The sequence below is a fragment of the Leptinotarsa decemlineata genome, unplaced genomic scaffold (assembly GCF_025532065.1).
Source record: "Leptinotarsa decemlineata unplaced genomic scaffold, Ldec_3_MD MMD2_P_RNA_scaffold_5, whole genome shotgun sequence".
NCBI classification, from domain to species: Eukaryota; Metazoa; Arthropoda; class Insecta; order Coleoptera; family Chrysomelidae; genus Leptinotarsa; species Leptinotarsa decemlineata.
The window spans coordinates 12,670,388-12,697,097 of record NW_027412532.1 but is presented as its reverse complement, the minus strand read 5'-3'; the positions used below and the strand labels follow the sequence as shown (position 1 = coordinate 12,697,097).

The 26,710-nt window shown below is 32.6% G+C and overlaps 3 protein-coding genes across 3 annotated transcripts; 2 read left to right on the top strand and 1 right to left on the bottom strand.

The window, feature by feature from the left end:
* Positions 1–960: 960 nt before the first annotated feature.
* Positions 961–19,906, top strand: LOC111517354 (solute carrier family 12 member 9). The gene is made up of 11 exons (XM_023173486.2): positions 961–1,418; positions 2,717–2,851; positions 3,200–3,334; positions 4,441–4,637; positions 4,693–4,906; positions 7,977–8,246; positions 8,309–8,715; positions 10,502–10,893; positions 11,148–11,318; positions 11,824–12,153; positions 14,802–19,906. The coding sequence occupies exons 1-11, from the start codon at positions 1,178–1,180 to the stop codon at positions 14,983–14,985; spliced, it is 2,676 nt and encodes an 891-aa protein (XP_023029254.1). The 5' UTR covers positions 961–1,177; the 3' UTR covers positions 14,986–19,906.
* Positions 19,907–21,228: 1,322 nt separating this feature from the next.
* RpL13 (Ribosomal protein L13) lies at positions 21,229–22,037 on the bottom strand. Its single transcript, XM_023173485.2, has one exon. It carries the CDS (start codon positions 21,954–21,956, stop codon positions 21,285–21,287), a length of 672 nt encoding a protein of 223 aa, XP_023029253.1. The 5' UTR covers positions 21,957–22,037; the 3' UTR covers positions 21,229–21,284.
* Positions 22,038–23,812: 1,775 nt separating this feature from the next.
* Amacr (Alpha-methylacyl-CoA racemase) lies at positions 23,813–26,607 on the top strand. Its single transcript, XM_023173482.2, is given in 4 exon segments — positions 23,813–24,287; positions 24,339–24,825; positions 24,828–24,968; positions 26,121–26,607. Coding segments are annotated over 4 exon segments (1,134 nt in total). The 5' UTR covers positions 23,813–24,179; the 3' UTR covers positions 26,519–26,607.
* The last annotated feature ends 103 nt before the right edge of the window (positions 26,608–26,710 follow it).

The following is a 26,710-nucleotide window of genomic DNA, read 5'->3' as shown; positions in this document are numbered from 1 at the left end:
TTCTTGTTTTACCAGTACATCGGTAATATAATCGGTATAAATAATAAGCAATCGGTATATATAATAAGCAGGCAGTCTTGGAAATAAGCTGATGAGCATAAAAAAGTTGAATTGATATTTATTATTCACTGACCACTGACGACAGAAATGAGAAAGGTATGAATAATAATCAATAGAAGAAAAAGAGAGCATGAAACTCGTAACACAAAAAATTTCCTTCATGTCAGAAGTTAGCTATTCGTGAACTTTAACAGAATTGTTCAGCAAAAGGTTGAAAATCCCATGGAATATAGCAATAAACTAAAACTGATTAAATCTTCTGAATCATTTCTACACATAATGATAGTATTATGACGTCATTGAAATCATCGAGTCTTATAGAACTGATAACGTCCAGTCCGTCGACATCCAGTTACTGGCGTAGGGAGCTGCCACTCCGCTCACTCTGTGTTTCACTCCGTTATTGATGAGAACGTGACATTATTTATTTCAACTACACCTCTCTTTGACTTTGGGCTCCACTCCGGCCACAGCATCTACGTGCCATCTTTGTGGACGGTCGTTATCGGCACAACCGTCCTCTGTCGCGGTCGGAGAGAAAGTCTGTCGGTGTCTCAGAATATAAGAAAATAAGTAAAAACGTAACTTGTTAATTTCATACGTCAAAAAGGACCATTTTATTACTGAATTAAAAGCCGGAACAAGAAAATTTGCACAGCTTATGTCAAACATTCATTCACCTGTTTATCAGGTGTAGGACAAAGATAGTTTAGGAATATAGCTTGGGTAGGATTACACTCCAGCGAGTCTGAGCAATTCTATTGAAATTTAACCTTGATTTATATAGCATGCGCACATGCAAAAGTTATGAAATCGCTTAATATATTTCTGAATTTTAGTATGAAAATGACATGTGGAATAGCAACACCGCAGTGGAATGAATATTTCACTGAAAAACTCCCCGCCTCATATTTCCTTTGTATCACAGATCACAACTAAAATGATGTTAGTATGTTTGTTGTGATCTGTGCTTTGTATATTTATTTTTACTATTCCCATATGTATGGTGAAAGTTGTTTATTTGTAGTTAATTAATGCACCATGTCGTGAAGTACATTTAAATCAATATTAAATAAGTTCCACTTGTATTTTTCAAGACTATAGTAAACATTACAAAATGTTATCCCCTGAAGAAACCATAAATGATTCAGAACCTCCAGTTGCTTCCAGAGGTCTCTTGAGGAGAATTTCTGGTATTTTCAACCGAAATCAATTGGGATCTTCAACTGGTGGTAGCTTAAGCTACATAGAATTTGGGACAATCGAAGAGTCGAGTACTCGAACATTAGGAACCTTTGCTGGTGTTTTTTCCCCAGTGACATTGTCAATGTTTTCGGCCCTCATTTTTCTAAGAATGGGTTAGTATTCATCAGTCAAACCTGAAAAAACAGTTTTTGGCTTTCTACTCCAATATATGGATGAAAAGAAAATATCCAATGAAATTGAAAATAATATTCAAATAAGAACCATTGTAGTTCCTCAGAAAAACCTGGAGAAACAATCTAGAACAAATATACTCTAAGAATATTCAATGAAAGAAATAACTTTTTATCTCGAAAATATATATCTATGAATTGAAATAGATGAGTAGTTTGTTATAAAATATTCACATGAAACACATTTAATCTCAAACTGGATCCAGTGCTTCTGTGGGAATTTGTTTCAAGATTCTCAAAAATCATTCTAACCACCAGTTGGCAGCTTCTCTATGAACAACCTCAGTAGTCTTCTAGAGACTTGTGCTAGAAATTAAAAAAATAAAAAGTTGAAGTCATACCTTTCGACATCTGATTCCTAGTATGAGTCAAACAGTACACACTGAAAAGAATTATCACTGAGTAATTCACATATAATACTTACTTGCTCACAGCGTAAAGTCATAAAGAGATTTTTTTAATCTTCAAAAACAAACTGGGTTTGAATCTGCTCTCAATGTAGCAGTGACTCCAACCAAGTGACACTGAAAATTCATACATCACTCTTAAGCAGTTGAAACAATAATTATCAGTGGCAACATTCGTACACTAGCATAGATATTATATTAATTTTTTTCTTGTAACAAATGAAAAATATGAATTTTTGCTATTTGAAACTTGCGAATCAAGACTAATGCATGAATCCACATGTACATTGTGGGTCCAGTTTAAGATTAAAAGAGATATGTGTATGTTTAAAGTAGTTTTCTCTTCTTTCTCTTTATCTATATTTGATGTAAAAATTGCGAAAAAAAGTGATGTCATTCATTGTCATTAAAGGGAAGTAGTTATTCCAGATGTACTTTTTTCAATCTATGGATCCTCTGTACATCCCTCAATTTTCATTGATATTCTTTTTTGTTCCTTTTGTTTGGAAATTTTCAGTTTTTTTATAGCCGTGTCACGAAGTGTTCTGGCGATGCATTGAATTTATTGGAGCCTCTGGAGACACCCTACATTTTGTTTTATAAGAGAGAGGACATTGTTAGATCAAGATTTTCAGATGATGTGGTGCTGCAGGTTTTTCCGGGTTTTCCTGCAGCTGAAAAAGCAAATGCACCACTGGAATCAATGAAGTCGCCCCGGAGTGCCAATTAATTTTTATTGTTGTTTTAATTTTATTTTTATCGTTGTTTTAATAAAATGGAGAAGTAGAAAAACAGAAACCAATTTACTTTCAGGATATTTAGTTGGAAATGCAGGTTTATTAGTAATTTTACTACAGTTCGCCATAGCATATGCCATCTTGGTGTTTACAGTCATGTCAGTGTGTGCTATATCTACTAATGGAGCAGTAGAGGGAGGAGGAGCATATTGTATCCTTTTCACAAAACTTCATTAATATTCATCGTGTCATAATTTTATATTACATATTGTCATGATTTAAAAGAGTCTTAGAGAAGGCTTGATAAGGGCACTTGAATTAACATTAAATAATTCACATATGAAATAAAAAGATCAAGTCAATTATACATAGATAAGTGGATAATTAAATAACCCTCATGATCTAGTAATCTAGTGCATTAAAAAGAACTTATTGGGCATTTCTGAGAATAGAAACCTGGGTCGGGTAGGAAATCTCAATTTTATTTTAGGTTTATGTTTGTATTTAGAAAACTTGTTTTTTAAAATAAGTCTGAATATTTTCTTAACAACATATTCAGTTATGATAAGCAGAACTTTGGGTCCTGAATTTGGCGGATCTATAGGAACATTATTTTTTTTAGCAAACATAGTGAGTAGTGCACTTTGCATATCCGGATGTGTTGAAGGTTTAGTAGAAAATTTCGGACCATCAGGTGAGTGAGTAATAATTATCTCAGTTCTTTATTGATTGTAACTCAATGGAAATCACACTAACTTATGCCCTTCAATCTGTTAATTTTATTACCAAATATCACGGTAACTTTTATTAAAAAAATCAGTTATCTTTTTTTCTGTTAACCAGCTGTTGCACCCCTACAAAATACAAATCTCAAAAGTCAAAATTTGTCTGAGTAAGGACTAACAAGGTCTTACCTTTTAATGTGTGATTCCTAGCACATGTGGTGATTAACATAACATATATAGTGAATAACATACTGCACAGAAAATCTCATGTTCAAAGGAGTAAATTTCAACTGATGACTCGAACTTTGTTACCAAATTATTTTATTTGTCAAATATTCTATGACATATTAGAGATATTTCAAAGTAAAATTCCTATATGAAGATTATTTCAAATGAGAGTTATATTGTCAAATTTTATATTGATTTCATAATAAGAAGCAACTTGAAAAATTGGTATACAAGCTCATGTTCAACCAATTGTTACACATAGACTTCTTACAAATTGGTGTCAATTTAAGCTATTTGAGTTTGACGACTTTAATTTCGTTATTAAGCGACCTCTTTAAAGGAAAATCAATTCCTTTGCTATATTGTAACTTCCTGGTGAAATACTCCTGTTATAACTTTCCAAGTATACGTTTTCATTTTAATTTTTCTTTAGTACATATATTTTAAACACCACCTATGTATAATTCAGTTTGAAGTTTGAGAACAATTTGGAAGTAGGTAAATTTTTAAGGCTTACTTGCGACTAGAAATGATACAAACACTAATATAAAAAAGTGAATTTGCTCAGAGGTAGTGAGTTATGTATCTGGTCAACTGTGACTGGTACGAAGGTGTTGAAAAAAAGATCAGTACCTTCTTACACAACAAGAAATCGTCATCTAATAAAGGTTTTTTCAATAGTCATAAGAAAAATTCAATTTAAAAAAAAATTACAACTTTAGCAGGTAACAAATGACAGTGGTTGCTTTAACTCAAAGCAAAGACACATGTCACCGAAGTTTATTTGTTAATCCATCTTACCTATCTGGCGAGTTGCATAAAAAAAATCACAAACAATATTTTTTAGGGTATTTTGTGAAGGGCCTCATCCCCGATGGAAAATGGTTTGAATTTCTCTATTCTACTTCATTGAACGTTTTGAATTTTCTGGTGTGCCTCATTGGAGCCTCAATGTTTGCCAAAACATCATTTTTCATTTTGGTTGTGGTTTGTGGATGTTTGAGCATAACATTTTTCACCTTCTTTTATCAAGGATTTCTAGAGGTCGGTACACAAATAAAATCAATTTTCTTAACGAAATACTTGTTGAATATTTCAGGTTTCCATACCAGATTCTAATACTCTTATACAAAATGCAAGTGATCACGTCTTCAGAAATTATACAGGCTTGCAAGGTTCCACTTTGCAGAGTAACTTGTGGCCCCAATATGGAAGAGATTACACAGCAAAAGGTCAATTAGTTACTTTTGCCACTGTATTTGGAGTACTGTTCTCAGGAGTAACTGGAATCATGGCTGGTGCCAATATGAGTGGTATGTTGTTGACAAGTATTTTTACTTCCTATGAAATTGCCATTACATATTTCATGATATAAATTTATTTAGTTCATACAAAATAAAAACCGATGAACATTAACTGGCATGGTTGAATTTTAGAGTACACCTTGAATATGTGAAAATATTTTAACTCATGTATTAATGGGTTGGTTGGTATCGTTTGGGATGTCTCAGGAAAGTGTTTTGGGACCTATTTTATTTTCAATTTAACTTGAAAGATATTGTTACCATCTATGGATGTGTCTTCATTAACGCTTTTGCAAATGACGTCACATTGACAGAAATACTAGTTGACCAAATGGATAACTAACTAGAAAACTCAACTTCTACAACACAAAAAATTATAAGCTGTCACTCATTAGATATGAGAGTAATTCTTTGATGCAATTGTTATGCAAGCATATATGCTCTATGCTTAGTGCATTACAAAGGCTATCTATTCGAGAAAGATATTACAGATTAGCGATGATTTTTATTTTGGAAATGATCTATGACATGCTGCAGTCCTACTTTAAGGAACTTTATTATATTGTTATGTTTTTCTCCGTTAACCGATAATTGACTACAATCGGTAGTAGCGACGGGCGGTGTGTACAAAGGGCAGGGATGTAATCAACGCGAGCTTATGACTCGCGCTTACTGGGAACAATTGAAAGAAAGCCCCAATCCCTAGCACGAAGGAGGTTCAACGGGTTACCCGGTCCGCTCGGCCAGGGAAGACACGCTGATTACTTCAGTGTAGCGCGCGTGCGGCCCAGAACATCACAGACCCCTTATTGCTCAATCTCGTGCGGCTAGACGCCGCCTGTCCCTCTAAGAATAATTGTTTATACGCTGACAGTAAAACCGCGCATGTTGTCTATCGCCTTACTAGATCGCTTCGCGTACCGCACTGTAACTTCCACTTGACGGTGTCGATATGCTCTTGGCTAATGTTTATATATCATAATCGAATGCGGTAGACAATTCGCCGGAATTCCATCGAAGTCGGTAGCATTATTCTCGCTATATCTAGAGCTGCAGCGAACATGGTACATTCGCGCGCTCTTAGCTACGTCACAGTTGGTTTATGACTACCAGTGGCGGCCGGAGTTATTTTTTTAGGGCATGATTTACAACAATATACAGGCATTCTACATATAATTACATGACCAAACATAGTGTCAGTTTTCACCTGCAAAAATCTGTGAAGATTTTATTGCATAAGGGTCTTAGTAAATTCAATAAACTTTCACAAAATCAGAAGGATTTCCCTTCAAAATTAATAATTCATTTATTCAACAAGCAAAACTTGAATTTGGAAATTGCAGGTAATGAAGTATGGTTTGTGATTTCAAGTACTTAGGTTTCATGATGAATGATCGTTTATCTCTTCAAGCTCGATTTGATTTCTTTTGCAAAAAATAACAAAACATCTATTTTTTTTCACGAATTTCATCTCGCTTTTTTCTAGCACATAAGTCGATTTTTTATATCATTATTATTATTATTATCCTATCATGTACGATCAATTTTAAAAATCTAAGTTTCACTAGTAACATACATTAGATCATTTTTTACATTTGGAACCCTCTTTCAATAGTCTGAATAATGACATATGCTAAAAAATACTGTAAATTTTCAGTTTTCTCAAAAAATATTCATTTATTTATGTTTTTATTTTGTCCCCTTCAAAGTAGAACCCCTCAGATATAATTGACTTCGCCAGCGTTTTTTCCAATCCTCGAAGCAGTTCTGATATGCACTTTTTGGTATGTCCAGGAAATAATCGCAGGGGGCCAAAACTGGCGAATATGGTGGCTGAGACATGATTACGGCATTGTTTTTGGACAAAAAATTACGAACAAGCAATGACGAGTGAGCAGGTGCATTATAGTGATGCAAATGCCATGCATTGTTTTTCCACAATACCGGACGTTTCATTCATATTGCTTCTCGCAAGCAGCGCATTACTTAAAGATAATACTCCTTATTGACCTTAAGACCATGTGGCAAGAACTCCTGATGCACTAAGCCAAGGTAATTGAAGAAAACAGTGGGCAAAATCTTGACATTTGATCGAACTTGGCGTGCTTTGTTTGGTCTTGGGTCTCCTGGGCTCTTCCATTGGAATGATTGGACTTTGATTTCGATTTCATAATCATATATCCATGATTCGTCACCAGCTATGACCCTTTCAAGCAAATCCGGATCATTCAACAATTCTTGAGTGGATCTCTTGCGACGGTTTTTTGGTCAAATTTAGCAAATTCTGAAACAAACTTTGCTGCCACACACTTCATACTAAAATTTACGAAAAAATCGCATTTCATGAGCCAACAGATATGCCAACATCCTCAGTAACTACTCTAATAGTGATTCGAAAATTTTCCATAACAATTTTTTTCACTTTCTCAACATTTTCATTGGTTATTGAAGTGCTGGGGTGTCCAGGGCGAGCGTTGTCATTCATATCTTCTCCTCCTCCTTCTGTGAAAAGCTTGTACCACTTGTGAACATTTTTCTTACTCAGAGTACAATCACCGTATGCCACTGTGAACAAGTGTTTTTGAACACTTAATTCCATTTATTACACAAAATTAGACGCATTTTCTTAGATCCATTTTTTTTGCTAGCAGAAAATTGCCGAACACGCAAAACTCTTGTAACTTTATGGTTCTTGCCAACAAACTCAACATTCTAAACAGCTGAAACTGTGACCATATGTTCGAAACGGGTGTACCAACATAAAAAAATAAAAACATTGTTAATCGAATTTATGTAGCCCGCGAAATTTGAACATTTACCTTATTTTTTTTAACGGTCCACATATGTCATCCAGAGAATAGTTTTTTATCACGTATTTTTTTCTGTATGGAACTTCCTGGGGTAATATATACTTGAAATATGGTGTTACAATTAGCGCCTGTGTCTAGTGCTGCAGTATTTGTAACCCTACAAGTAGTTTAACACATTCTCTAGACGAATTGAGAGTTTTATTGTTTTTAGTCTTTTATAACTTTTAGTTAGGTTATTGAATTTCTATGTGTGATATTACATTTTTTAGGTGAATTGAAAAATCCTGGAAAATCAATTCCTAGGGGAACACTTTCCGCTGTAGCTTTCACGCTTGTTATATACCTATCAATATCTTTACTGACAGCTGCCACATGTACCAAGGAACTAATGCAAAACAACTATTTGTTCTTGGCCGGCATCAGCGTGTTTTCACCTAGTGTTGCTATTGGGTTACTAACAGCTACCTGGTCTGCTGCTCTAAGTAATGTTATTGGAGCCTCCAGAGTATTGGAAGCTCTCTCCAAGGATAAAATTTTTGGTAATCATTTCATACTTTGGTGAAAATATCTTTGACAGTACCTAACTTTACGTAATTTTCAGGCTCGCTTCTAAATTTCGTTCCAAGTGGTACATGGAAAGGTAACCCTGTTGCTGCAGTAGTGGTTTCAGGTGTTCTGGTACAGTTGGTTCTGCTCATTGGTTCCCTCAACCTTATTGCCCAACTGAACTCTGTTTTGTTCCTATTAAGCTACTTGGCAACAAACCTGGCTTGTCTCGGTCTTGAACTTGCTGGAGCTCCTAACTTCCGTCCTTCTTTTATGTATTTCACGTGGCACACTGCGTTGGTAGGCCTTTTAGGAACAATCATCATGATGTTTGTTATCAGCCCGATTTACGCAGCATGCAGCATACTGTTGTGTCTACTGTTAGTAGTATTTTTGCATTTGTTCTCTCCCTCTAAAGAGGCACAATGGGGCAGTATTTCGCAGGCATTAATATTCCATCAGGTAAGCCGTTTAAGATTGCTACAGTGGGAATATGAGCGTTTTCTTTTTCAAAAACTCAACAAAATGATTTGTATGATATTGAAAGTATTTTCAGCTTTGATCAACCTAATGTCAATTCCTCTTTGCCAAAAAGTAAGAATAAACTTTATTATCTTTCAGAATATGTTTTTCTGTGTATTAATATTGGTTCATTCTTCATTTTTATTCATATTGTATTTGTTTAATTTATATGAATGTTTAAAAAAAATTCAAGTAGACTCATTATCAACTGTCTATGGGGTGTATGGAACAATATTTCGTTCATTTATGCTTACACACCTGAACAACTTGGAAAATTCATATTGGTTTTATATTGCTTCATTCTCCATTTTCATTTATATTTTTTCAACTTATTTGCATGTTTTCAGAAAAATATTTTTCAAAGAAGACTCATTACCAACTGTCTATGAGATGTATGGAACTATATTTTATTCATACACTGTAACAACTTAGAGCATTTATATTAGTTTTATATTGGGTTATTATCCATTTTTATTTATATTGTATTTTTTTATATTAGTTGCGTGTTTTTTCAAAAGATTTTTCCAAGTAGTCTTTCTGTGAGATATATGGAACTATATTTTGTTTATTTATGCTTACACACCTGAAGAACTTGGATAATTTATATTGATACATTCTTCATTTTTATTCATATTAATATAATTTCAAAATAAATTTTCCCAAGTGGACTCATTACAAACTTTTTATGAGATGTATGGAACTATATTTCGTTCATTTATTGTTCAGCAAGTTAATCGAGGATTTGGTTAGCTATACTAATTTCTGATTACATTACTGAGTTTGGCACCTAAGTGATTGAACACTTGTATTGTGCAACTCTATTATATATGCGGATTTCAAATAAGTCTTGTAACAAAATGGCTTAGGAATAATATTAAAACATAATGAAAACTTCATAAGCGTATGTCAGCAAAGAAGTGTAAATGTTGCATTAATTTATTTATTCAGTATTTTTAGAAAGGTGTAATAATTATGAAAAATATATTTTTTTGATAGAATACTGAATTTCTTGAAATTTTTTATTCTTTTATACTGGATGGAAGAAGGTTGAATGCTTTAGGTAAAGTATATATTAAACATCTATGAACAATATTTTTGTTGCAGTTGGGAATTCTTATGCTTATATACTTCACCAACTTGGATCATTTATATTGGTGTTATATTGTTTTATTATTATTTTTCATTTATATCGTATTTTATTTATTTGCATGTTTTCAAAAAAATATTTTCCAAGTAGACGACTCATTACCAACTGTCTATGATATATATGGAACTATATTTTGTTCATTCATGCTTATAAATCTGATCAACTTGGAGCATTAATATTGGTTTTTTTGCTTAATAAATGTTTAAAAAAAAATGCTTTTTCAAAGTAGACTCATTATCGACTGTCTATGAGACGTATGGAACTATATTTTGTTCATTTATGCTTAAACACGTGAACAACTTGGAACATTTCAATTGTTCTGGATGTTTTCTATAAACAAAACTTCTCTCTTCAATAAGATGATAAATGGATAAGAAAACTTCACCTCCCGAAGACGCCAACTAGGTTGGTGAAACACAGGTCGAGAAGATTATTGCATTTCTAATGACTGGTAAAAATGCTTGTTTTGGATTATTATTTCTTTTTAGTTTTCCCTTTGTTGTCAATTTCTGATGTTTTTTCATTTTTCCCGTTACAACTTTGATGAATGACTATACCTTGAATTGTTGTTGATTTCAGGTTCGTAAATACCTTCTCCTTCTGGATTCTCGCAAAGACCATGTGAAATTCTGGCGTCCACAAGTCTTACTGTTAGTGAATAGTCCCAGATCAGCGTGTCCGCTCATAGATTTTATTAATGATCTTAAAAAAGGAGGGCTGTACGTGCTGGGTCACGTGGAAACTGAGGAACTGAAGGAAAATGGGCCAGATCCAACCATTAACCAAACTTTACACTGGTTAAATTTGGTTGATCATTTGAAGGTGAAAGCTTTTGTAGAACTGACTGTTGCGAGAACTGTTAGAGAGGGACTACAACACTTGATGCGGTTGTCTGGAATGGGAGCCATGAAACCTAATACTGTTATTCTCGGGTTTTTGGATAGGCAGGATCCGCACGATTTTTTGCAGAGGTACATGGTCAATATTAATAATTCTTAAAATATTGAAATTGATTTCTCGACTCAGTAGCCTCGGTTTCAAAGGTTAAAAAACATATGTTAAACGTAAAAAATATGTGTATGTCAACACAAATCCTAAACCACTGATGGATTGGTTGGATGGAAGAGCATTTGGTTGGATGGAAGAGCAAGGTCTGCTCATGTAGACTAGTTCTTTTCAAATATAATAAAAAATAAATCATCAATTGAACTTTTTTTATTTTCAGTAATGATTCCCCCTATTGCAATCAAGATTTTGAAAATGATGTATTTCCTATCAGAAGTCGAAATACCTTAGAACCACTGGAATATGTTCAAATGATGAGGGACGTATTAAGAATGAATAAAAATTTGTGTTTGTGTCGGAATTTTTCCAAACTGAAGAAGGATTCTAAAAGGTATGAACTGTGTTGCTGTTTTTATTGAATGAAATATATTTCTAATTAACACCAAATGTCTTTACTTGAGATCAACACATATATACTCTTCTGCAATTGAAAGAGGAAGTCAAAACAGTTAACATTCACTTTTAATCAGAGAGAGCTCTTGTTTGGTTGACAATTTGCACTCAGTATGTTGAAGAGGGATAGCTAAACAAACGTGAGTTGTGGGCCATTTCATAGATTTTGAAACCAATATCGAAGTTGAAAAACGAACATGAAATGATCCAAAATCGTTCGTAAATTGTTTTTAGTACATATATCACAATATAGTGTTAGTTGAATAAGAAATGCAGATATTTTGTTTGATACAAATTAATAAATAATCATTTAATGTTAATGCACTTACCATTTATTGTTACAAAGCACCCCTAATGGAGTTATATAAGTCAAATAGATAATGATGAATATTTGAAGAGCTTTAATATTATTGGGACTATATAAAGACCAATTTTGATTTCAGCGTTAGAGGCAAAAAATACATTGATGTTTGGCCTGTGAACTTCTTGAATCCTGGAGAACATGATGCTTTCGATACAACTTCCCTATTTATGATGCAACTGGCCTGTATCGTTAACATGGTTCCCTTGTGGAGCAAACTAAAGCTAAGGCTATGCATTTGCGACGAGGCTGTAACCAGTTACTTCTCTCTCACTTCTTCAGCTCAAAGCCACTCTGACAAATTGAACAATCTTCTGAAAAAACTGAGGATTGAGGCAGAATTGTTTCCCGTTAATGGATGGAGAAACGTCATCGAGTCGCATGGAAACAACGAGAATGCGTACATCAACAGGTGAGTTTTTCTGAAAGTACAATACCAAGATGGATAGAAAAACTCTGGGGTGATCATTAGGATCTCCTTTCTTTTGTAGAATAGTTTATCAAAAAAACTCTGATAAAGAGATAATGAGATATCCAGGTTCTCATGCGACTGCCATTTACAGAGGCACTGGGTGTCACATCAAGTAACTCTGCTTAACAGCATCAAGTTGACAATTCCGTATTTATCTTTGTAGGTTTAAAAAAAATCAGTTTTTCCGTTAATCGGCTGTCGCCCTCATACGAACGACAACTCTCAGAAGAGAAACTTGTGCGAGCTAAGGACTAACGAGGTCTTACCTTTTAACGTGTGATTCCTAACACGTGAATAACAAGTGAATTATTATTGTGAATAATAATGTTCTGTAAATAATTATGTTATGTAAATTCAATATCTGAATGATATTTGTAATTTGGAGATTTGGGGCATTTGTGGAATGTGGTAATAATTGTTCAGTTTAGTGTGAGAAGGTTCTGACTCTTACATCTTAAAATAAGATGAAAACCTTTATTCTGTAATTTTTGCAATGCAGGCAAAAATTTGCATCAAGTTGTGATAGTAAAGTAGCACAGAAATCGAAATGGGGTTGATTGATTGATTTGAAAATAGTAATGGAAATCTGAAACGGTAAGCAACTGTTTACACGGGTATAGAAAAATAATTTTTTAGCAATTTCATTACGAATATATTTGAAATGATTTTTCATATTCAGTGTTTGATCCACGATGAACCCCAAATATTTGAAGTCCCCGACAATTTCAATTTTTTGATTGTATATACTTATACTTATAGATGTTTTGCCGATTGAATTATGTTTATTTTTTGTTGTAATTATCATTGCTTTCATTTTATTGACATTGAACATGAGCTTATTAACGTTGAGAAATTCTGAGGCACTAAATGAACGAAACAGAATGAGAAGAAATGAGTAACAAAATTAGAAACTAAAAACTGGAAAATAAAATAAGTAAAAAGTATGTTAAACAGTTTATTGAAAAAAAATAAAGATAATAATGATGTAGATAATATACTAAAAAGTAAAAAATAATTTGGAAGGCCCTAGGTAGCATTCATCACACCACACTCCTCAGCAATCTAGGGTATTGATCAGATAAAAAAATAATAAAATCGTAGAGTACTTTATTTGACCATTTTACATACAGTACATTTATGGCAAGTCACAAATATAGAAATCCTTGATCAGAGATAAAATTCATCTACTATGAAATATAAGTAAAGAATATAAGTATAAATAAAATCATAAATATAAAATCGTTGAAATATGTCACTAAAATTGAAATGTAGGTATGTTGATTTAATGAGGCCTTTCGTAAGTTAAAGATCCCGCCATTTCAATATATTCCTCTATATTATAGAAACAGTGTTGGAGGAGAAAGCTTTTGATAATAAATTTAAATTTAGTGAGGTTGAGTGATTTCACAGATGAATGAAGATGATTATAAAGATTTAACTTCAGTGAATTTATTTGACTGATAGTCAGATTATGTCTAGGCAGGTTCAACAAACTTGCGGACCTCGTTTCATATGCATGATTTTCACTATGTCTTTCAAATTTGTCAACATTTTCATGGATCTCCAGTAACACTTCATGAACATACAGTGTTGGAAGTGGCATAATGCCGAGTTGAATAAAAAGAGGACGACAATGATCTTTGTAACCTGCTTCAGTTAGAATTCTTATGGCCTTTTTCTGACACCTAAACACACTTATCGAGTTACTTGAATGACCTCAAATGAGAATACCATAAGAAATAACTGAGTGAAATAATCCGTAGTAGGCTGTTTTCAGCGTCATCAAGATGACCACATCGTTCAGTCGCCTCAAAACGAACAAAACAGTAGGAAGTTTGCTAAACATAGCTTTGATATAATAAGACCAGCTCAATCTATGATCAATAGTGAATCCTAAAAACTTTACACTTTTAGATTGGGAATATTGCGATCGGAAGATACGATTATATTTTGAGATTTATCTTAATTCAAGGTAAGTTAGCAGCAAACCATTTGTGAGCTAATGTTTTGCTATCTTACATCATTAGTTGTAAGCTAGTTGAGTCTTTACTAGATCACATTAAAGTTGTATCATTTGCAAACAATACATCCTGCATCCTACATATTTACTCAGGTTACGCTAAGCCCAACGATTTCATTATTTTTTTCGTCTAATCAATACCTTCAGAATTGTTTTTTAGTTTTCAGTACATTATCTACATCATTATTATATACATATCTTTCAAAAAAACCGTTCAACATAAAATATTTTTTTACTAATTTTTCTATTTTATTTTTTCTTTCATGTACAATTCAAATTTTGAGATGTTGAAGAGAAATATGATAAAATTTATTGTAGGACTATATGTAGTTTGTTTTATATTTGCAATTTCTTTCTTTATGTATTTTGTATTGTCATACATTTGACTGTACTTTGGCAATACATGTTTTTTCAAAGAGGGTAAAACACTTTGAACAAAAAAGCATATTTATTATTATCAATCACGTCGAGTGGAGATCTTTTAACGAAACAAATCGAGTTGGTTGAAATACCAGGGTTTCTATGCGTTATGTGCAATACAATCTTTAATAATTTTTCTTTTTTTCAGTGTGAATACTTTGATATTGCAACAGACAAAAGAAACTGCTGTAACCTTCATTTATCTTCCTGTGCCGCCTTGTGATGATTCCAAGGCAGAGTTGTTTTATACCAATTTAGAAACTTTCTCGAAGAACTTACCTCCAACTATTTTTGTACATGGTGTCAGCACTGTTACTTCGACTACTTTGTAATAGCAATTTTATCATTTTGAAATAACTCATTTCTATTAGATACAATTATAACTATTTTATGAACCGACATTTTAGAATTTTATGAACCGACATTTTAGAAGTTAATCATTAATTCACTAAGGAGATTTTTTTGAGCAGAATTTTAATAAGAATATGAACTGATGTTTGGAAGACATATACTCAGACAGATGATCATGTATTGAGTCTTTCAAATAATGATAACTAAAATTGGAATCTCTGGCTCTCAACGAGCATTTCCCTAACCAAGTTAGCATAATCAGGAGATGACTAAAACGCCTGCAGCTATGTTGGTGTTTTTATATTTTGTTCCTAGAATTTCATTGACCCTAATGTTACCACCACCTTTTAGCTGTTTTCTACAGGTAAGAGACTAAAAGACTAAAAAATGGGCTGTTTGGAAGGGGGCCTTGGATGCTTTTCATAGGTTTCATTCCACGTTTTTTTATTTCTATACTTTCGAAGACATCTAAAAATCTTATCATGTACTGGTCTCAAAATTTTACAGCGATGATCACTTATTTTCTGGACGTTCTTTTTATATAACACGTTTTCAATATTCAGTTTTCAAAGACCAGAGAAGTCTAGTGTTGCACAAAATGTCATAGAGAATGACCGCAGATTAAGTTAACAATGCTTGGAATTGCAGAGACTGGTATATGTCGAAATGTTTTGAGATGCCTTTGAAAGTTTAGAAATCGAAATATGTGAAATGAATTCAATTAATGGTGACAAAGATCTCATTCCAAACATCTCCTTTTAAGTCTCTTAAGTAATAATTACACGTTAAGGGTAGGTATCTATATACATATAAGAACATTAACATAGCCTTAAGCTTTAGATTTAGTCATCTCCCAATGGTGCTAGCTTTGTTAGTGAAACGTGCCTCGAGAGACAATATTTAATAGTCAAAATTTAAAATAATATTACCAGCTTCATCATCAAAATCAGCTTGAAATATCACAAGTACATTGCAGAAATGTCGAGGTTGAAAATGAATGATTCTGCAAAATGTCAGTTCACATTCTTTTCTGTAATAAGAGAACCTTTTTTATTTTATTGATTTTTTGGCTGTTACGTATAGTCAAAAATGTTTATTATAGTATTTATACATGTAAATGTTTAAGGCGGTATTTCTATGGGTGATTTTAAACAAAAAATGTATAAATTCATATCCTAATTCATAACAGGACGTTGATCTTTTAATATTTTCCTAAATTTTATTATTTTAACTCGTACATTTCTCAAGCTATCAAGTTCAAACTTAACACACAATTTTCTGTTATCGTTCTCCACAAAGAGAGAGTTCTTTCAAACCTTATGAATTTTTTGTTTCGACCTCTGATTACTTGAAATAAAAACAGATTGCCCATTTTGTGTTCAAAAATTCTTTTCTCTTGCTCTATTATGATATTTTACTCTGTTTAAGAAATATTTGGGGTAATAGCTCACATTTAAAACTGGAATGTTTCATATGGAATCTGTTTTATAAAAGATTTCAATTGATGTTTAGTAAAAAAACATGCATATATTGCCAAGAAACATTTACAATAAACAGTATTTTTATTTTGTATCCTTTATAAAAAATGAGAAATAAAGGTACACAAACAATGTAAATTAATAATGTTCTTATGATAACTGTTGAACAGTTATGAAAATTGTCAACAATTTATGAAACAAAGGTACAATAAACAACAAAATCATTTCAATTCCCTGATAAGAATTGTGAAAAGTGCCGTTGACAATGTTTCGTGGTATATTTCATTAGTTTGAACTCCCATTGTCTAATACGATATAAAATTATTTGAAATCCGAATCAATAAGATGAAAATGAATAGCTGAAAATAACAATTATATTAAGTGAAAAAAAACCCTAAAATGCAAAAAATTTAAAATTGAACATGAACCATAAACCTTTCCAACCTATCCACCTATTATGGTAAATTCGGTGTGAATATTTCCAAATTATAACACTAAAGTGGGCTCGTCCACAGTCTTGCATTAGTGAAATTTCAATTCTTGAAATTATTGGAATATCTTCAAGGAAAATGGGAAATTCTTTTTGTGAAAATTAAGATTGTTTGACTGTCTATACAACAAGGTAAAAAGAAAGGACTTCTGGCCCAGAAGTTAACAGAAAAACTGCTGTTAATAGATTTATGCAATGCAAGGGAATTTTTCTCAGACAAAAAATTATTTTTTGCAAAAATTTGATACAAAAAAAAAGGATGAGAGAATCTCCCAAAGAAAGGAAGGAAGTAATCAATTTGAAAATAAGTAACTCTATACATGGATGTGTAGATCATGCAAAGATGGAGTAGTAGAAAGCCAAAAACTTTCTTTTCCAAAAATTAATCACTCCTAAAAATATAACCCCTTCAATTCAAATAAGGTTCCACTTGGCTGGGATTAAATCAAATAGGTGAATGAATGTCATTTTTTGAGAGAGAGAGAGAGAGAAAGTACTTTATTGTTCATGAATAACATCATGGTTACAAAGTTGAAAAATTAAAAAAAAAAAAATGTAAAATATACATAGCACTGATACCAGAGAAAATATGTCAACAACAATTAAACTTGTTAATAAAAGGTAACATGTCACACTTAATACTATATAAATCTACACAACTATACATAATAAAAGATGAGCAACACTATGCGACATATGGAAATTAAAAAGGATTATTCTAGTATTTCACATTACGATGTCATCGATGACATAAGCAGATCAAGCTTATTCCGTGACATTCAAAATCGTAATTCATGAATGAAGTGTGTGTATTTTCTATAATGTACAATTTGGTACTGAAGAGCCTTGGGGCAAGTGTCTTAAGGCGAAACATCGGTGTATACCAGTGAGGGTGACAGTGTTCCATGTGAGTACAATTTATTACCATTCATTCAAAGTAGAACTCATGTGAATGATATCTGATTCTTATTCTACAACAAATGTTTGATATACAAACTGAGTAGAGAAAAGTATCTTCTGTATAATTCAGTGTTCATATAGAAGTATTTGTTTCGAAATAATTTTTTTCTTTCGTGTAATTCAATGTTTATATGAAAGTAGCTGTTTCAGGAGGACTTTCTTTCAGTTTGTGTCTGAAAGTTACTTCTTTGCATGATCTACACATCCATGTATAGAGTTACTCATTTTCAAATTGATTACTTCCTTCCTTTCTTTGGAAAATTCTCTCATCCCTTTTTTTTTGTATCAGATGGAGTAGCAGAAAGCCAAAAACTTTCTTTCCCAAAAATTAATCACTCCTAAAAATATAACCCCTTCAATTCAAAAAAAATATTATTATGGAAAGTCATAGTGACATAAAAGTAAGGAAAACTTGACATCCAAACTGTGAATTTACTGCTAGTTTCTGAAGATACTACTAGCAGAAAATAATCAATATCAGAAAGTTATAGAAAAGCAGTATAAATTAGATTATGAAACAATGCCACCATCCACTTGGAGTATTCTAACAATACGAGAGAATTTCCATTTCCACAACCACACACAAATTTTCAACATTCTCATTTGAATGGAGATTTGAACATGTATTAGTTTTCTAACCATTTGAGATATCCTGAATGGTGTAAAATATCAAAATCAAGCAAGAGTCTAAAATGTTTGAACACCGAATGAGCAATGTGTGTTTTTTTCAGGAAAAATAGCCAGTGACGTTTTGAAAAAATTCGGAGGATTGACAAAAAAATTATCCTCTAGAAAGTTCAATACTTTTTTATAGCCATTTCATGGATGCATATAAGAATAGGCAGCATATAATAAAAATTTAGAAATCAATTAAACTTTCAACGCCCTTTTATAATATAAATAAAATATTTCATAATATGTATCTATGAGGTTTATTCTCATTATTATCTATAGAAAAACTCCCATAAATATTTACATGACATTGTATAACAAAGAACTCTTGGGGATTTTCAAGATTCCACCATGTTAATTTCTTAAAAGTTGAAAATGAAAAATATATGAATTCATGAACGGATTGCATTGAAGCTGAATAGTAGGAGCTTGAGATATAGAAGAGAATAATAATATTCTTAGAGAACGGTCCAGTTATTTGTGTTTTTCAATATCCGATCAATGTTGAAACATTAAAAATTGGTGATTTGAAAAATAGAATAATGATTTTTTCCATTATAAAAAGCAAAGGCTTCAGGAGTCTTCTACAAAGAAATGATTAAAGCAGCCTTACCACTCAGGTAATGTGCAATTCTTTTTGTACAGTATCACAGACGGGATTCTTTTGCAAAGAATCACATTTGTTGTTTTTAAAAAGGTACATGATTTTTTGCAAACCAAAACAATTCATTGAAAAAACCCTCTTGAAATAATTATTTTCACATGAAAATTACCTTATTTTTTGCGTAGTCATAATTATTCAAAAATAATTTTTTTATTTAATCAATGTTTTTGTGGAAGAAGAATCTCTCCAAAGATATCCTTTCTTCAATTTCGATTTATAAAGTGTTTTAAATGTTCATTGATGACCTACGCACCTTCTTCCTTTTCAGGCAGTAATAATATGAAGTGACCGACTTATAGTTTCATGAGGTACTAAGAGACATACATTAAGCTAAAGAACTCCAGTTTTGAGTGGAATCTCAACATACTCATCATTATATCTCTCATGTTGGAATGTTTGATTTTTCTCTCACATCTTCAATTATTAGGGCTTACTTTAATTTCTTAAACTCCTATTATTGAGTGTCACTAAATTCCCTAGAATATACCTGATTTTGAAACCTTGTTTGTATTTTTTTGAAATGATTTTTATAATTTTTTGACATGGCCTATCGGAAATCCTGTGATATGAATATTATAAAGTGATAATTGACATGTATAGTAAATTGATTTTATATTTGAATATAGTATTATTTTCGATCAATTATTTTCATTTATTTCCTTGAACCCACCAATTACATTATGAAATCAAAAAATGATTTAGTAGCAAGTGGAAAGCAAGAGTTGATAAGTTTTGTACAGACTAATGGGCTTTCAGTTGTTTCAGGCTTGCTTCATCACAGTGAACCATTCACATATTGTGGTGCAAAATTGAGCTTTGACTATAGAAATCACTTTCTGTTTCTCTCTGCAGTAGGTAATAATAGGTAATTTTTCTTTAGTTAAAAGATAGTTGTGTGAAGAAAATGTTTGTTAATGTTTGGCTTTTTCTCTCAACCCTTTTTTTTAATCAAAACTTCAGAAAAGCATAACTATTCACAGACATATCGAGCCAGAAAAAAAAACTCATCTGTAATAACTAATTTCCTGGAAGAGATTCAACAGAAATCTATTTTTTTTCTTCAACATTCAAAAAAAGAACTGAATAGGATATTATTTATAAGAATATATCAGTGAAAATATTAATATAAAATTTCATCTACACTAGAATTTTATCTCCATGTGAGAAGACTTTATATCCCTACTCCATTTATTACCCAGTGTTTTGCTTTGAATTATATATTCAGTAAATTTTTTTCACAATAGTTTGGTGTTCAAGTCAATAAAGATACAGCAATTTCTGCGTAATTCAATACTAACAGGTTAGGCTTGCCTAGTTTGAATGATCTATATACAGTTAACAAGTTTTCATACATACTCATTTCTTCTCACATATTCTTTTCAAATTCACTTGTCTTCATTGAAATTTGTTTTTATAAAAAAAAAAGTAAATTTGAAGAATAGGTTACTATACTTGTTTATTGAAACTATGTGTCAATGTTAAAATACAAGTATTTTAATTGATTGATGGATGTAGCCATTACTATGTGGTAGATCATCCCTTTCATTTGTAAATAAAGTTATTGCAGTTTCTTCCAACAAGGAAGTTTTCAAATGAATACAATAAACTTGTATTTGTTAGAAAATGCCTTTGTATCACGAAACTACAGTAATGTTAGTTACAAACAACAGTGGTATACAAATAGGAAGTTTTGATTCTCATTTTTCACAAGAATTTTAATTAACTCAATGTATGTATTTGTCAACAAATAGAAATTTGTGATGCACTGTTTGGAACCTTTGGTGTAGTAATAAATATTACTGGAGTTTAATCCAAACACCAAACCATTATTACATACTTCAACATGTGATGACTTGGTGATCGAAACACATGTCGGGGTGTTGAAATAACGGTTTGATGTTGGGATAAAACTCCAGTAATATTTAACAAAAAGAAATGTGAGCAATATAAAAAAAATACCTTTCAGAACAAAACTTCTTTAATTTTTCACGTTAAATATAAAACTTTAGTTCTGAATTACTTTTTTGCCTTCTTATCTTTGCCTGAAGCAGCTTTGGCGATGTCTTCGGGGTTTTCTACAGCGTCCTTCACTCTCTTTGCACGAATACCAACCAGGCGTTGATCCGCGCGTGCTTTCCTCAACGTTACGTATGCTTCAAACTTGGTTTCTTCTTCAGAGGGAACCTTTGCCTTTGTCTTGATGGATGGCTGGTGAATAGGCAAAACCTCACCATTCAACTGAGTAGCAACCTTACGCTCCTCTTCGGTAGCTTCTCCAGCACGAAGCTTCTTCTTATTGTGAACGGGGAAAAGAATGAGTTTGGATTTATATTCTTTCAAACGCTGAGTGTTCAGTTGAACAGATTCGATTGACTTGTTTCTTCGACGAGCATCTACTGAAATTCCAATGGTTCTGGCAAATCGTGGGTTAAGACCTGCAGCTTTCAATTCTTGAAGGGTGAAACCACGTCCAGCACGAACTTTAGTATGGTATCTTACTGACGGGCATCTTACCACAGGTCTCAAGGGTCCTGCAGCTGGTCTGGGTGCGATGGCTTTGGCTTTTTTCAAACGGTTCTGCCTTCTACGATGCTTTCGGGCGGGTTGATTAAACCATGTTTTCACAAAACGTTGCCAATCTTTATGGAAATGTCCATTAGGAATCATATTATTACCTTTTGGAGCCATATTTGCGGTTTATCACTACACACACAGCGCTTAAACCGACACGTGCTAATAGCGAAATGGAAGAGACGGAAACAGTGTTAGTGACTTTTTCAGTTGTCTGCTGTCAGTTTTTGTTCTATGTTCTATTCAATTTTTAGCGATGTGTTTTTGGTAATTGGAATATCTGACGCTAGAGGATGGAACATTTGAAAAGAATCTCGTAATCGGCACATATGTTTTATGACTCAAGTCTCAAACCCAAGAAAAATTAGATTATTGCCATAAGGATCCGTAGTCGCATACTAAGGTTTTCATTCGAAGCATCCTAACTTTTTTGTTTCATTTATTCATTATGTTATAAAACACAAATGTAATAGTCAGCGCTTCATACTGACTAGTATATTCAAACCGAATTCAATAAAAAATGACAGAACTGACCGATACTTGATGAAAATCCATTATAACGCATACTTCAATGTAAGATTTTCACTTGAAAGTTTAGAAAACCGCGACATGTGTTTCGCTATACACTGGATTGGTGAGTGAGAGCAGCGTAAGCTTTGACACGAATAATGTAACGAATTATTCAATTCGCTTCTCCTTTCCTTCCCTCTGTCATCGCCACTCGTATTCTCGTGATTCCGATTAGCATTTGAAATATTTCTATTATTCGAATGATTCCTTTCTAGTTCTTGGGATATCTCGAGTTATTGCAATTATCGAATGATTAATTTGAATTATCCTATCACAAGCTATCCGTTATCCCTTTCCGTTCTCAAAAGGTAAATTATCACCATTGATTTATTTGCGATTGTGAAAGATTAAATATGCAAAAAACAGAGAAATATAGGGTTGAAATAGTGAACTATTACTTTTCTATATTCGACTTATAATTGTGCAAATGTGTAATACAACAATCATTCACGAGAGTTCGAAGTTTTCATTCAATTATTAATTGCAATTATTATTGAAGTTATAAAATGTTTGAGAAAATTGTTTAACTACTATAATGAATAAACTACTAACCGTACGTTCCACTATGCGTTCGCAACGATCAACCAGTCGATGTGGTCGCCTCGAAAAAATCACTCATGACGTCATTATTTCCGCTCATAGCAAGCTCACAAAGACCCATCTGAAGAGATGGGTCGAAATCGGTAGTCGAAGTGGACGTTGCGAATAATTCGGCGCAATTTTTGAAATTGTTTTTGAAATATGACATAAATGTTATATGCCATTCGTAATTCATTTCCAATTTTTCAAATCATTCCATTATTTAATCTCATAAGTAATCAAAGGAATAATTACTTACACATAATGGAGTAAATTTAAGAGTAGCATAAATTTAGTGAATAATCTAAGTGTGCTATTAGAAATGACATTTTCAAAATTTACAGTGCAATATGTGATAGAAAATCATGTACCTGAAATGATTTTTGAGTTCTTCATTTGAATAACGATGAAATACATTCTCATAATCAATATGTGGCCCGAATTTTCGGTTTACAAGATTATAATTTTGGAAAGTTGCATTCCACTCTGGGGCATTATTCCGACGCATCAACAAATCTCCAATTGCCGTAGAAGACATTTTGATCACATTTAAACTTAATCTGTTCAACAAATTTACTGAAATTATATATATAAAAAATTAGTTTTTTTTTTTAATTTCAAAGCTGCCCGTTCGCTTACCAAATTAGAACGATAGAGGGCGCAGTAGTCTCTTTGAAAAGCGTTCTGGTCAACACAACCAGAACACATTGTCCGAGATTATCTCGGAGTGTCTGGAACTGTATGGGATTTTTGTTTCTGTACATCATGTTCTGAGCAGTTTCAAATATTGGGTATAACCATAGATAGTTCTGTGGGTAGAACTAAAAAAACATAATACTGTCAACCGAAATATTTTCATTTATTCACAAAATTGCTTGTCAATTTATAGATTTTTTGTTTTCTATACTGATTACGCCCCTGTAATTCGTTGGCTAGTGAAAGTTCAAACCTGTTTTCCGCCAAGAACTTATTTCCAATACTGTATGTTATTTAAACACTGATAAAGAACGTGATAATTTGAATTATTGACCTTTGAATTGTCTGCATACTTAATATATTTGTCATGGATTTTGTTTGGTAAACTGAATAAATACTTCACAGTATATACATTATTTATAACATACCCCTATGGAATTGTTCTGAAGTTTTTCAGGGTGTACTTATCTATTATTTGAAATATAATTGGTTGAAATGGCTTTGAAAGGAATCAAAGTATTAGAATTATCTGGGTTACTACCAGTACCTTATTGTGGGATGGTACTGGCAGATTTTGGAGCGAGTGTAATCAGGGTGGATAAGGTAAAAGCCATCCATCATTGTTTTCTATAGATTTAACAGAACTATTTTCAGCTCGGCTTCAATACAGATTTGGACTGCTTGGGTAACGGAAAAAAATCAATTAGTTTAAATTTGAAAAATCCCAAAGCTATAAATATAGTAAAAACTTTGTCCCAGCAATCTGATGTACTCATAGAACCTTTTCGTAAAGGAGTCATGGAAAGGTTGGGTCTGGGACCTGAGGTTTTAATGAAAGATAACCCCAAACTTATTTATGCTAGGCTCACAGGGTTTGGACAGCAAGGCTTGTACAGTCTGAGAGCAGGGCATGATATAAACTATGTAGCAATTTCAGGCCTATTATCACTTTTCGGAAGATATGGGGAAAATCCACTTCCCCCGGTCAATCTACTAGCTGACATAGGAGGAGGTGGTCTAACGTGTGCTATGGGAATACTATTAGCACTTTTAGAAAGGCATAATTCTGGAAAAGGCCAAATAGTGGACAGTTCGATGGTAGAAGGCACTGCTTATTTGGGAAGTGCAGTCTACCGAGGTCAACAACTCCCCCTTGGGGTCATGAAAGAGGAAAGAATATATTAGATAGTGGAACACATTTTTACGAAGTATATAAAACAAAAGATGGAAAGTATATGTCTGTCGGAGCCCTGGAGCCACAGTTCTATAAAGAGTTACTAACTGGTGAGTTATGTGAATTACTTCATTGATACATGTAGGTCAGATTCATTTTCATTGCACATGAATTCTTTCAAGCCTACGTTTAACATTTGAATGCCTTTCAAAAGACGAATAAATGAGCTACTAACAATTAACGGATATTATTATATGGAAAATCAATTTCAAAGAAATATATTGGAGACAAGACAGTAAATTTCCTCTGAAACCTAGTGAATACAGTTAACTGATATTAATACTGTGATCAGTTGTATCCAAAGCTCTTGATAAATTAAAAAAAACAGTGCACCCGCTTACTTTCTTCGATCGAGTGGTACACGAAATACACCCTCTGTCGACCTACCTGGGCCCTTATTTTAACATCAAGTGAACTCTCCCATTGGGATAGAATTTTGTCTCTGTTAAGAAAGTAAAACTGAGACATCCATTTTTTTTCTCATTGTGAGAGTTCAGCTGATTTGAAATTAGGGATCCAGAACAAAAACCACATTGAAAGTAGTAGTAGTATCAGTTTAAACTGATGCAAAAATACAAGCATTTTATTGTACATACATTTCTTGACGACTTTGCATATAGCTGTGGGTACTGTTATAAGTGGAAGAGCAATTGAATGATGACTTGTCATCATGTAAATTGAACTTCGCCTTTTGTCTTCTTATAATAAATGAACTGTACATGATTAATTTGATTTGAATGTATTAGAAGATAATAAAGACGATATTATTATTATAGTTTTCGAAAATTTGCAATCTTTTTTAGAATTTCTGATATCAATTCAGTTTTCAATTCATTTGGGTATTTTTCAATTTGCACAGATGAATTTAGTAAGTAAACAAGTTGTTCACAAAATCAAGAACTTTTTATGATTTTTGTTGATACATTCTTCAGTTAAAACCCTTGGGCTTGATGGGTTGAAAAATATTGGCAACACCTGTTTCATGAACAGTGTAATAAAATGTTAATCAAACATGATATGGATAGTGGAATATTTTAAAAAGGATAAATACATGACAGATACTTTAAGTTTGATGAAGTTGAGAGTTATTTCTGGTGAAATGTTCATAGATTTGCTCATTTGCCCTGCTATAAACATTGTGTTTCTTGGGAAAAAATAAATTGTTATTATTATTATTATATATTTGGGAATTCCTTTTGCAGGTCTTCATTTGACTGAAGAAGAAGCACCTCAATTTGGTGACTTTGAAGCTATGAAGAAACTTTTCACCAAAAAATTCTTAGAAAAAACAAGAGACGAATGGTCTTTGATTTTCGATTCCACAGATGCCTGTGTTGCTCCAATTTTAACTCTTGATGAAGCTCCCAAACATCCCCACAACGTCGCTCGAGATACTTTCGTTAAAACGGAAGATTGTTATGCTCCTAATCCACATCCAAAGTTGAGTAGAACACCTGGAAAATCTCAAGCTGTCCATCCAATACCGAGGACAGGGGAACATACTAAAGAAATTTTACATTCTTTGGGTTATTCCTCAGATGATATCAATACATTGGAAACTGAAGGGGTTATTGAATGCTTTGTCAATTCAAAACTGTGATATTCATGTTTTGAGTTTTATTTTCAAAGTGCTTTTATTCTTGATGGAGATGTTTTAAATATTTATAATATAATATTTGTTCTGTTGTCTTTCTATGAACATCATTTTGGGAGCTAAATTAAATCCCAAAGCATATAAAATTGTAAGGCCATCGATAGTTTTAGATGTTTATGGATTTCAGAAGAAAATTCT

Coding starts and splice junctions, on each gene's coding strand:
- RpL13 (XM_023173485.2), bottom strand. CDS start 21,956: ATGGCTCCAAAAGGTAATAATATGATTCCTAATGGACATTTCCATAAA.
- LOC111517354 (XM_023173486.2), top strand. CDS start 1,178: ATGTTATCCCCTGAAGAAACCATAAATGATTCAGAACCTCCAGTTGCT. Junction 8,247..8,308: donor CTCCAAGGATAAAATTTTTG/GTAATCATTTCA, acceptor CGTAATTTTCAG/GCTCGCTTCTAAATTTCGTT. Junction 11,319..11,823: donor CTGAAGAAGGATTCTAAAAG/GTATGAACTGTG, acceptor TTTTGATTTCAG/CGTTAGAGGCAAAAAATACA.